The sequence below is a fragment of the Limulus polyphemus genome, unplaced genomic scaffold (genome assembly GCF_000517525.1).
Source record: "Limulus polyphemus unplaced genomic scaffold, Limulus_polyphemus-2.1.2 Scaffold4379, whole genome shotgun sequence".
In the NCBI taxonomy this organism is placed as follows: Eukaryota; Metazoa; Arthropoda; class Merostomata; order Xiphosura; family Limulidae; genus Limulus; species Limulus polyphemus.
In genome coordinates this window covers 52,172-65,580 of record NW_013669989.1, presented here as the reverse complement: position 1 = coordinate 65,580, position 13,409 = coordinate 52,172, and the positions used below count along the sequence as shown (strand labels likewise).

The 13,409-nt window shown below is 29.4% G+C and overlaps 1 protein-coding gene across 1 annotated transcript; it reads right to left on the bottom strand.

Annotated features, from left to right (window-relative positions):
- Nucleotides 1-11,693: 11,693 nt before the first annotated feature.
- On the bottom strand, nt 11,694-13,335 carry LOC106471059 (hemagglutinin/amebocyte aggregation factor-like; the record flags this gene model as incomplete). The annotated part of the gene is made up of 3 exons (XM_022399679.1): nt 11,694-11,882; nt 12,378-12,536; nt 13,151-13,335. Coding segments are annotated over 3 exons (390 nt in total), but the record flags the coding sequence as incomplete, so codon positions are not given.
- Nucleotides 13,336-13,409: the final 74 nt, after the last annotated feature.

The following is a 13,409-nucleotide window of genomic DNA, read 5'->3' as shown; positions in this document are numbered from 1 at the left end:
TACAGCAGTGCCCGAAACTACAGTATTCAGCTAGTTATTATGTGGATTTTATGTGACACTGAGCTGATGAGAACTTACACTGCCCAAACTACAGTATTCAGCTGGTTATTATGTGGATTTTATGTGACACTGAGCTGATGAGAACTTACACTGCCCAAAACTACAATATTCAGCTGGTTATTATGTGGATTTTATGTGACACTGAGCTGATGAGAACTTACACTGCCCAAAATTACAGTATTCAGTTAGTTATTATGTGGATTTTATGTGACACTGAGCTGATAAGAACTTACACTGCCCAAAACTACAGTTTTCAGCTGGTCCTTATGTGGGTTTTGTTAGGTAATACAAGTTTATATATTGCCAGAGAGGTATTTTAACCAACATCACACTGAAGTTATTTAGAATCATATCATTACAATAGACAGTTTTGCAGCTAAGCACAAGCACTAGAATATGAATGTAAGAGATTCAGTTTTTCAAATAATTTTTTAGGTCAACAAGAAATATAGTCTTGTTTGTGTGTGTCTGTCTATGTATATAACAATATTATTGATAACACAATATAACAGAGAAACAGACATATCACTAACTTTAAGGTAACATTTACATATATAAAAACTTTAATCACTTATAAATAATTTCCTTACACTATAAAAAGAGACAGAGTAAGAAAATAATTCCATGCAAGTTTTATTCGTGCCTCTTTTACAACACAAAGCTAACATTCATTGAATATGTGGCTGGAAATATGAAAACAAACACCATCAAATAAAGCTTTATCCTTACTAAACTACAGGAAATGTAAATCGTTCAGCCTTGATCAGTCTGACGGGATTCAAATCCCATGAACTCCACAACCTAGAGATAATTTCCTTTACCTTATTAAATTTTACAAACATCACCAACACATGTGTACACAAAAACTAAAAATAATTGGCACATCCATGATGTGAAATAAAAACTTTACAGTTGGAATGATTATTACTTTTCATTCACTCACGTAGAGAGATCCTCACTTTATGAATAATTTACAATGTTTTTCTTCCACCCAAAAATGTGGTATTTAACAATTGTACTGTTTTCAGAAAGAGAAATCAAGACATATCTATGCTTTCCCAAGTTCCTACAGTTTCTCTATTCATTAAAAATTTTTGTAAATCAATGTTAGCTTGAAGGAAGAGTGGTTTTTAATACTGATCAAGTTTTATTGTGAATATTTTTCTGTAAAAAGAAATTTTAAAATATTTTCTTATGTAAGTTTTAGACTTTTCCAGCATAAAGTACATATAACATTTATTTTTAGGATGTAAATTATAATACACATAATATATCTCGAGCTACAGGTCATTAGCATGTAAATTAGCATCTTCTGTTGAACTTCTTGCTATAATATGTGGTAGTATGATTATTTTAGCTACATGCAACACCTTAAGTACACGTTACTGAGTTTCTGTAAGAATGGACCGGTTAGTATACGAGGTTAAGTGCTCTCCTTTTGAGGGTATTCTTCAGCTTGCATATGCCTTGTAAGAATTGTTGTATTCATAGTAGAGGTCATGATGCTATCCCATGTGCTTTTAATATTTTTGTCATTTAAAAGAAATAATGCAAGTATATTTTTGTTAAATACTATCATGTTTAAAATTTAAAACCATAGCGTTCTTTATTTCCTCATACAACATAGGAATTTATTGTCACTCTAATTTTTTTAAATCTCTGTATTATACTGAATGTAAACATTGAAATTTTATTCTTTAAAAGGAATGAAGATTGTATAATAAATAGTGAGGTTTTAATCTAATCTTAGTATTACTTAGTATTACTTAATCTAATGGTTACGCAATAAAAAATATAAGCTACTTTACATCAAGTTCACTGTACTTTACATTGACAAATATCAAATTCAAAAATATCACATCTTAGTATTACTTACTGCAACTTTTAATTGTATTACTAGCAGGTTTGAAACTAACTAAGCTTGAAAGGTGATGAACATGATTATAGCTGAGATTTTTAACACTTGCACAACATTTAGCCCGAAGTTGTAAACTTAAGTTGACATTTGAAAGTGCTTTGATGTTGTTTTTAATCTTGTTGAAACTATTGTCTGCTGAGATGTCACTCTTTATGTATTGTATGTGTTATAAGACGTCTGAATAGTTTGTAACATAACACTTATAAAAAAAATATTTAAAATCATTCTTGGAAGTACTAAAAAAAACAAAAAACGATAAGTTCAGGGAAGTGTTTAAGAATTAGAATGACTTGTAATTATACCAGCTGTGTAGCTGAATGTCAGGGTACAGCCCTCCTCTATCTTGAAATTAACCATAGTTGACTGTTTATTCTTTAACCTACATAGTTTTGTTTACATCGCTTCTGATTCTCAAGATGAAACACAATCAACCATTTATTGTTTAACCTACACAATTTTATGTACAGCTCTCCTCTATCTCAAAATTAACCACAGTCAATTGTTCATTGTTTCACTTACATAGTTTTGTGTACAGTTTTTCTATATCTCAGGATTAACCACAGTTGGCTGTTTATTGTTTAACCTACATGGTATTGTATACAGTCCTTTTGTATCTCAAGATGAATCACAGTTGGCCATTTAATGTTTAACCTACATAGTTTTGTGTACATTCCTTCTCTAGCTTAAGATTAACCATAGTTTGCTGTTTATTGTTTAACATACATAGTTTTACGTACAGCCCTCCTCTATTTCATGATTAACCACAGTCAACTGTTCATTGTTTGACTTACATAGTTTTGTGTACAGTCCTCCTCTATATCAAGATTAACCATAGTTGACCGTTTATTCTCTAACCTACATAGATTTGTTTACAGCCCTTCTGTATCTCAAGATTAAATCACAATCAACCATCTATTGTTTAACCTACATAGTTTTGTGTACAGACCTCCTCTATCTCAAGATTAACCACAATCAACTGTTTTTTGTTTAACCTACATATTTTTGCATACAGTACTTTTCTATCTCAAGATTAACCACAGTCAACTGTTTATTATTTGACTTGCATAGTTTAGTGTACAGTCCTTCTGTATCTCAAAATTAACGACATTTGGCTGTTTATTCTTTAACCTACATAGCTTTGTTTACAGTCCTTCTCTGTCTAAAAATTAACCACAGTTGACCGTTTATTGTTTAACCTACTTAGTTTTGTGTACATTCCTCCTCCATCTTAAGATTAACCATAGTTTGCTGTTTATTGTTTAACCTCCATAGTTTTGTGTACAGCCGTTCTCTATTTCAAGATTATCCACAGACAACCGATTAATGTTTACCCTACATAGATTTCCGTAGAGTCTTCCTCTATTAACCACTGTCAACTGTTTATTGGTTAACCTGCATAGTCTTGTTGATAGTCCTTCTCTATCTGAAAATTAACCATAGTTAACCGTTTATTGTTTAACCTACGCAGTTTTGTTTACAGCACTTCTGTATATCAAGATTAACCACAGTCAAGTGTTTATTGTTTGACTTACATAGATTTGTGTACAGTCCTTCTATATATCAAGATTAACCACTGTCAATTGTTTATTGTTTGCCTTACATAGTTTTGTTTTTAGTCCTTCTCTATCTCAAGATTAATCACAGTCAACTGTTTATTGTTTGACTTACACAGATTTGTTTACCGTCCTTCTATATTTTAGGATTAACCACAGTCAACTGTTTAATGCTTGACTTACATAGTTTTGTGTATAGTCCTTCTGTATCTCAGGATTAACCACAATCAACCATATATTGTTGATCCTACATAGGTTTACGTACATACATCCTCTATTTCAAGATTAATCACAATTAACTGTTTATTGTTTTACTTACATAGTTTTGTGTACATTCTTCCTCCATTTTAAGATTAACCATAGTTTGCAATTTATTGTTTAATCTTCATAGTTGTTTGTACAGTCATTCTATATCTCAAGATTAACCACAGACAACAGTTTATTGTTTAATACAACTTGAAAAAGAAATCAGACGACTATCAACAGCTTTAGTAAACATTATAACAACATAATAAAGAAATATGACGACGATCAACAGCTTTAGTAAACATTACAGCAACATGATAAAGAACTCAGACGAGTATCACTAGCTTTAGTAAACATTACAACAACGTGATGAAGAAATGAAACAAGTATCAATAGCTTTAGTAAACATTATAACAACATAATAAAGAAATCTGACGAGGATCAACAGCTTTAGTAAACATTACAACAACATGATGAAGAAATGAAACAAGTATCAACAGTTTTAGTAAACATTACAACAACATGATAAACAAATCAGACGATTATCAATAGCTTCAGTAAAATTACAACAGCATGATAAAGTAATCTGAAGAGTATCAATAGCTTCAGTAAACATTACAACATAATGAAGAAGAAATGAGACGAGTATCAATGACTTTAGTAAACATTACAATAACATGATAATTAAATCAGACAAGTGTCATTAGCTTTAGTAAACATTACAACAACATGATAAGAAAATCAGACGAGTATCAATAGCTTTAGTAAATATTACAATAACATTATTGATAAATTAGACGAGAATCAATAGCTTTAGTAAATATTAAAGTAACATGATAAAGAAATTAGACGAGTATCAATAAGTTTAGTAATCATTACAATATCATGATAAAGAAACCAGACGAGTATCTACAGTTTTAGTAAACATTACAACAAAATGATGAAGAAATAAGCCAAGTTTCAATAGCTTTATTAAACGTTACAACAACATGATAAAAAATCAGACGAGTATAAATAGCTTTAGTAAATATTAAACAACACGATCAAGAAAAGAAACAAGTATCAGTAGCTTTAGTAAACATTACAACAACATTATGAAGAAATGACACTAGTATCATTAGCTTTAGTAAACATGACAACAACATAATATTGAAATCAAACAAGTATCAATAGCTTTAGTAAACATTACAACAACATGATAAAGAAATCAGACTAGTATCATTAGCTTTAGTAAACATTACAAGAACATGAAATTGAAATCAGACGATTATCAATAGCTTTAGTAAACATTAGAACAACATGATAAAGAAATCAGACGAGAATCAATAGCTTCAGTTAACATTATAACAAAATAATAAAGAAATCTGACGAGGATCTACAGCTTTAGTAAACATTACAACAACATTATAAAGAAATCAAACGAGTATCTATAACATTAGTAAACATTATAACACATTATGAAGATATGAGACGAGTTTCAACAGCTTTAGTAAACATTACAATAACATGATAAATAAATGAGACGAGTATCAATAGCTTTAGTGAACATTACAACAACATGATAAAGAAATATGACGAGTTTCAATAGCGTTAGTAAACATTACAACTAGATAAAGAAATCAGACGAGTATCAACAGTTTTAGTAATAATTACAACAACATAATAAAGAAATCAGACGAGTATCAATAGCTTTAGTAAACATCATAACAACATGATAAAAAGTGACGAATATCTATAGCATTAATAAACATTACAACAACATTATGAAGAAAAGAGACGAGTATCAACAGCCTTAGTAAACATTACAGCAAAATGATAAATAAATGAGACGAGTATCAATAGCTTTAGTAAACATTACAACAATCAGATGAGTATCAATAGTTTTAGTAAACATTACAACAATCAGGCGAGTATCAATAGCTTTAGTAAACATTACAACAATCAGACGAGTATCAATAACTTTAGTAAACATTACAACAACATGATAAAGAATTCAGACAAATATCAATAGCTTCAGTAAAGATTACAACAGCATGATAACGAAATATGACGAGTATCAATAGCTTCAGTAAACATTACAACAACATGATAAAGAAATAAGACGAGTACCAATAGCTTTATTAAACATTACAACAACATAATAAAGAAATCAGACGAGTATCAGTAGCTTTAGTAGACATTACAAGAACATGACAAAAAATCTGACGAGTATCAACAGCTTTAGTACATATTACAACAACACGATGAAGAAATGAAACGAGTATCAATAGCTTTAGTAAACATTACAACAATATGATGAAGCAATGAGAGAAGTATCACTAGCTCTATAAACATTACAAAATCATGATAAGGAAATAAGACGTGTATCAACAGCTTTAATAAATATTACAACAACATGATAAAAGAAATCAGACGAGTATCAATAGCTTTCTTAACCATTACAATAACCTTATAAAGAAATTAGACGAGTATCAATAGCTTTAGTAAATATTACAACAACATGATATTAAAATCAGACAGGTATCAATAGCTTTAGTAAACATTACAACAAGATAAAGAAATCAGACGAGTATCAACAGCTTTAGTAATAATTACAACAACATAATAAATTTACTAAAGCTATTGATAGTCGTCTGATTTCCATTTATTTATCATTTTGTTGTAATGTTTACTAAGGCTGTTGATACTCGTCTCTTTTCTTCATAATGTTGTTATAATGTTTATTAATGCTATAGATATTCGTCACTTTTTTATCATGTTGTTATGATGGATACTCGTCTGATTGTTGTAATGTTTACTAAAGCTATTGGTACTCGTCTTTTCATTATATTGTTGTAATGTTAACTAAAGCTATTGATACTCGTTTCATTTTTTCATCGTGTTGTTGTAATATGTACTAAAGCTATTGATACTCGTCAGATTTCTTTATCGTGTTGTTGTAATGTCTACTAAAGCTATTTATACTAGTCTGATTTGTTTCTCATGTTGTCGTAATGTTTACTAAAGCTATTGATACTCGTCTCATTTATTTATCATGTTGTTGTAATGTTCACTAAAGCTGTTGATACTCGTCTCATTTCTTATTAATGTTGTTGTAATGTTTACTAATACTATTGATACTCGTCAAATTTTTTATCATGTTTACTAAAGCTATTGATACTCGTCAAATTTTTTAGCATGTTTTATCATGTTTACTAAAGCTATTGATACTCGACAGACTTCTTTATCATGTTTTTATAGTATTTACTAAAGCTATAGATACTCGTCTGAATTTTTTATAATGTTGTTGTTGTATTTACTAAAGCTATTGATACTCGTCTTATTTCTTTATCATGTTGCTGTAATATCTATCAAAGCTATTGATACTCGTCTGATTTTTTATCATGATGTTGTAATGTTTATAAAGCTATTTATATTTGACTGATTTCTTTCATAATATTAATGTAATTTTTACTAAATCTGTTGATACTCGTCTGATTGTTGTAATGCTTACTAAAGCTATTAAATGAGACAAGTATCACTAGCTCTATAAACATTACAAAATCATGATAAAGAAATCAGATGAGCATTAATAGCTTTATTAAACATTATAACAACCAGATAAAAAAATCTGACGAGTATTAATAGCTTTAGTACATATTACAAAAACATGATGAAGAAATGAAACGAGTATAAATAGCTTTAGTAAACATTACTACAATAAAATGAAAAAATGAGACAAGTATCACTAGCTCTATAAACATTACAAAATCATGATAAAGAAATCAGACGAGTATCAACAGCTTTAATAAATGTTACAACAACATGATATTGAAATCAGACAGGTATCAATAGCTTTAGTAAACATTACAATAACTTTATAAAGAAATCAGACGAGTATCAATAGCTTTAGTAAATATTACAACAACATGATATTGAAATCAGACAGGTATCAATAGCTTTAGTAAACATTACAAAACCATTATGAAGAAATCAGACAAGTATTAATAGCTTTAATAAAAATTACAACAACACGATAAAGAAATCTGACGATTATCAATTGCTTCAGTAAACATTAGAACATCATGATGAACAAATCAGACGAGTATCAATAGCTTTAGTAAATATTACAACAACATGATATTGAAATCAGACAGGTATCAATAGCTTTAGTAAACATTACAACAACATTATGAAGAAATAAGACAAGTATTAATAGCTTTAATAAAAATTACAACAACACGATAAAGAAATCTGACGATTATCAATTGCTTCAGTAAACATTAGAGCATCATGATGAACAAATGAGACGAGTATCAACAGCTTTAGTAAACATTACATTAATATTATGAAGAAATCAGTCAAGTATAAGAAGCTCTATCAACATTACAACATCATGATTAATTTACTAAAGCTATTGATAGTCGTCTGATTTCTAATGTTTAATAAAGCTATTGGTACTCGTCTTATTTCTTTATTATGTTGTTGTAATTATTACTAAAGCTATTGGTACTCGTCTTATTTCTTTATCATGTTACTGTAATATAACAACATGATAAAGAAATCTCACGAGTATCAATAGCTTTAGTAGACATAACAAGAACATGATAAAGAAATCAGACGAGTATCAATAGCTTTATTAAACATTATAACAACATGATAAAGAAATCTGACGAGTATTAACAGCTTTAGTAGACATTACAACAACAGGATAAAGAAATCTGACGAGTACCAATAGCTTTAGTACATATTACAACAACACGATGAAGAAATGAAACGAGTATCAATAGCTTTAGTACATATTACAACAACACGATGAAGAAATGAAACGAGTATCAATAGCTTTAGTTAACACCACAACAATATAACGAAGAAATGAGACAAGTATCTATAGATTTAATAAATACTACAACAACATGATAAAGAAATCACATGAGTATCAAGAGCTTTAGTAAACATTACAACAACGTGATAAAAATCAGACTAGTTTCATTAGTTTTAGTAAACATTTCACACACAGATAAACAGAACAGACGAGTATCAATAGCTTTAGTAAACATTACAACAACATTATGAAGAAATGACACTAGTATCATTAGCTTTAGTAAACATTACAACAATATGATATTGAAATCTAACAAGTATCAATAGCTTTAGTAAACATTACAACAACATGATCAAGAAATCAGACGAGTATCAACAACTTTTGTAAACATTTCACACACAGATAAACAGGGGAGACGTGTATCAATAGCTTTAGTAAACATTACAAGAAGATAATAAAGAAGTTAGACTAGTATCATTAACTTTAATAAACATTACAAGAAAATACATCCCATAAAATTAAGAGACTTTGTTGAATTTTGATTTTGTTTTTGTAAATTCTGTACATTTAATTAAGTTATTATTAATTATTTATTGTTTTAATGCAAGTGGCTATTGTTCGGAACGAACAATACTAAGGAAGGGGCAGTGTTACGACAGCGGAGGTCACGTGACGCTAGTAACACGTCACGCGCTTCTAGAACGTTCATGAAGCCTCGGAAGGTTACTAGATTTCGGTATTCTTGTACATATAAGTCGGTCAAGACGTGACGGTAAAGGATGGGTAATGTGTAATTGAGCTTCGGACAGAGAGACGTATTGTTGAGTCGAGCACGTGAGACATTCGTTGTGAATTATAGCGTTTGTTATAGCGCAACTGTGGAAATTAAGTGTATTGCAAAGTTGTATTTAGAAAGAATAAACCAGTTTTATTTAAGAAAGGACTTGTATCGCTAAAGTTTCTTCGGAAAGAAATTATACGGAAAATTAACTAACGACCAGCGACGTAACAATATGTTTATTCATTTCTGAAAGTAATATTAATTTTTCTGATAAACTCTGTAGTTCTAGGTCTAGACATCATATGTTAGTTCACTTTTGAAAGTTAGATTAATTGTTCTAATTAATTCTATAGTTCTAGGTCTAGAATTTATAAGTTTCTTCACTTTGGAATGTAATATTAATTGTTTTGATGAACATTGTATTTCAAGGTACAGACTTCATATATTACTTTACTTCTGAAAGTAATATTAATTGTTTTGATAAACTCTGTAGTTCTAGATCTGGACCTCATATGTTACATCACTTCTTAAAGTAATATTAAATGTTATGATAAACTCTGTAGTTCTAGGTACAGACCTTAAATGTTACTTCATTTCTGAAAGTAATATTACTTTTTCTGATGCACTCAGTAGTTCTAGGTCTAGACATCATATGCTACTTCACTTCTGAATATAATATTAATTGTTGTAATTAATTCTGTAGTTCTTGGTCTAAAATTTATGTTTCTTCACTTTTGAATGTAATATCTACTGTTCTGATAAACTCTGTAGTTCCAGATCTAGAATTTACATGTTACTTCACTTTTGAAAGTAACACTAATTAGTTTGCTGAATTCTGTAGTTCTAGATCTAGAACTTATATGTTACTTTACTTCTGAAAGTAATATTAAAATTTCTGATAAACTCTGTAGTTCGAGGTCTAGATCTCATATGTCATATGACTTCTGAATATAATATTAATTGTTCTGAGGAACTCTGTAGTTCTTGGCTTAGATCTTATATGTTACTCCACATTTAAAAGTATTATTAACAGTTCTGATGAACTATTCATTTAAAGATCTAGACCTCATATGTTACATGATTCCTGAATATAATATTAATTGTTCTGATGAATTCTGTAGTTCTAGGTCTTCACCTTATATGTTACTTCATTTCCGAAAGTAATATTAAATGTTCTGTTGAACTCTCTAGTGTATATAATCTATATGTTTGTTTTTTTTTGCTTCTGAATTTAACATTAATTGTTTTGATCAACTCTTTAGCTCTAAATCTAGACCTCATATTTCACTTTACTTCTGAAAGTAATATTACTTCTTCTGATGAAGTTCTAGATCTGGACCTAATTGGTTACTTAAATTGTGAAAGTAATTATAATTTTTCTGATAAACTCTGTAGTTCTAGGTCTAGAATATATATGTTGCTTCACTTTTGACTATAATACTGATTGTTCTGATGAACTATGTAGTTACAGGTCTAGATCTTATATATTACTTCACTTTTTAAAGTAATATTAAATGTTCTGATCAACTCTTTAGTTCTGTATTTAGACTTCATATGTTACATGACTTCTGAATATAATATTAGTTGTTCTGATGAATTCTTTAGTTCTAGGTCTTCACCTTATATGTTACTTCACTTCTGATTGTAATATTAATTTTTCTGATGAACACTGTATTTCTAGGTATAAAATTTATAAGTTGTTTCACTTTGTCAAGTGATATTTATTGTCTGATGAACTCTGTAGTTCTAGGTCCAGATCTAATATGTTACTTCTCTTCTGAGAGTAATATTAATTGTCCTGATGAACTATTTAGTTCTAGGTTTAGATCTTATATGTTACTTCACTTTTAAGAGTAACGTTATTTGCTCTGATGATCTCTGCAGTTCTATATATAGACCTTATATATTACTTCACCACTGAATATAATATTAATTGTTCTGAAATGTTATGAAAATTTAATTATGTAAATAAATGTTCTTAAATGTAATTTCATTTTTTTTAAATACCAATTTCAAGTAATTTAGATATATATGTAGGGAACGAGTAATTCAGCTAGTTTAACAATAAGACAGTCTATTTCCGTCTCGAGTTTACTTACTGATTAATTATATTTATTAGAAGTTACAGCTTTTATAGTAATATTTATTTTTAGGACAGGTATGTCGTTTCTGTCACTTGTGTATTTCAGAACGATCGCACCAGTGATCGAAAAGTCGTGCCAGTTCTAAAAACAAATTTTACTTACCCAGTAACTTGTAGTATAATAAGACAATCTATTAACTCCAATTTTTAGGCTCTTATAAAAGTTACAAACAAAGAAAGCAAGAAAATTTTTATTACTTAATATAGAAATTACAACGTATTTTGCTTTAACAATTATAGAGAAAAGTTTTACGATTTATACTCTAAATGGTTTAAAATATAATTTGCGGTTAAAACAAAGGAAAACAGAAGTTCTTTCTCGAACACGATGTTAAAAAAATTTCAGTTGACAGTGTTGATATTTCCACCGTCGATCCCTGGTTAGAGAAAATAAAACTATATATAGAAACACATGTAAACAATATTTCGCAAAGTACAATCTACAATGCGTTATCATTAGTTTGCCTCCAAATAATAATACAAAATATCTGTATTCCTAAAAACATTTCAAACGTTCAGTAAAATATACACAAATACTTAATCCTTTATCTACTTTATTAAGAAAACCTAAATGAATCTCTGGGATGTAATGAAAAAAAAAAGCCTGAAATTCCGAGACGTCGCTAGGCACTGGCATAAGGAGCCCTTGTCCAGATTCTATTTACAGTGCCCCGGATCCCCTGTCGGTACCTTGGAAAATCAGAATAGAAATCCATGATCGAAGTCATAGTGAAACGGCGTTCCGGTTTGTTCCGCCTCAACTCAACCACTGGTTAAGACTGTATTAACTTGCAACTGTTATGTTAATGAATTAGTCAGGATATGGTATTGAAAGGCTGACATTGTAGGTGGTTATTTAAAAGTATACTTACTGAACTTGGTTGTTGTGTTCACTGATGACCCCTGTTAAAACATAGTCCCTGGGGACATTGTAGAACAAGTCTCCATCCCAGTAATTAACATACTCTGTCCAAGTGCAAGTGTTGTTGTCTGTACATTTATTTTTGTCTTTACAGCAATAGATTTTCCATCTAAATGATCAAACAATCCTAATTTTAAAAATTCTCGCACTTTCTCTCTCTCTCTCTATATATATATATATATTATACGTATACATTAGGATTCACAGATACACGACGTTCACTAGCCCAGACAAGTTAATACGATTCCATATTTAGGCTTTAGACTAGATAATCTGATCATACGAGGCAATAACATCAGACTAGACAATCTGATCATATATCGTACATTAACTTTAGACTAAATAATCGGATATTATCGTACATTAACTTTAGACTAAATAATCGGATATTATCGTACGTTAACTTTAGATTAATTATTCGGATATTATGGTACATTAACTTTAGACTAATTAATCGGATATTATCGTACATTAACTTTAGACTAATTAATCGGATATTATCGTACATTAACTTTAGACTAATTAATCGGATATTATGGTGCATTAAATTTAGACTAATTAATCGGATATTATCGTACATTAAATTTAGACTAAATAATCGGATTAACTTTAACTTTAGACTAAGTAGTCATGAAATTAATTCACTAGGAAATTTCAAAAGTTATTATCGTTTTTGTTTAAAGTAATAAAATGAGTATAACAGATTAAAATAAATATTATTACTTTCTGTCTTGAGTGGTATTGTTATGGTAACTGCTAAAACCCGCGATCGCCTCTCCATTACCACAGGTAAAATGAATCAGATAGTCCCAGTCGTTGACGTAGTTCGTGAAATAGCACAATGGATCTTGAAAAGTTCTTTCACACACGAAACTCCAACGCCTATCCTCGTGATGGTTACTATGGATACTAGAGATAAATCACAATACTATATATATATATATATATATATATATATGCTATATTAGTAAAATAACGTAAA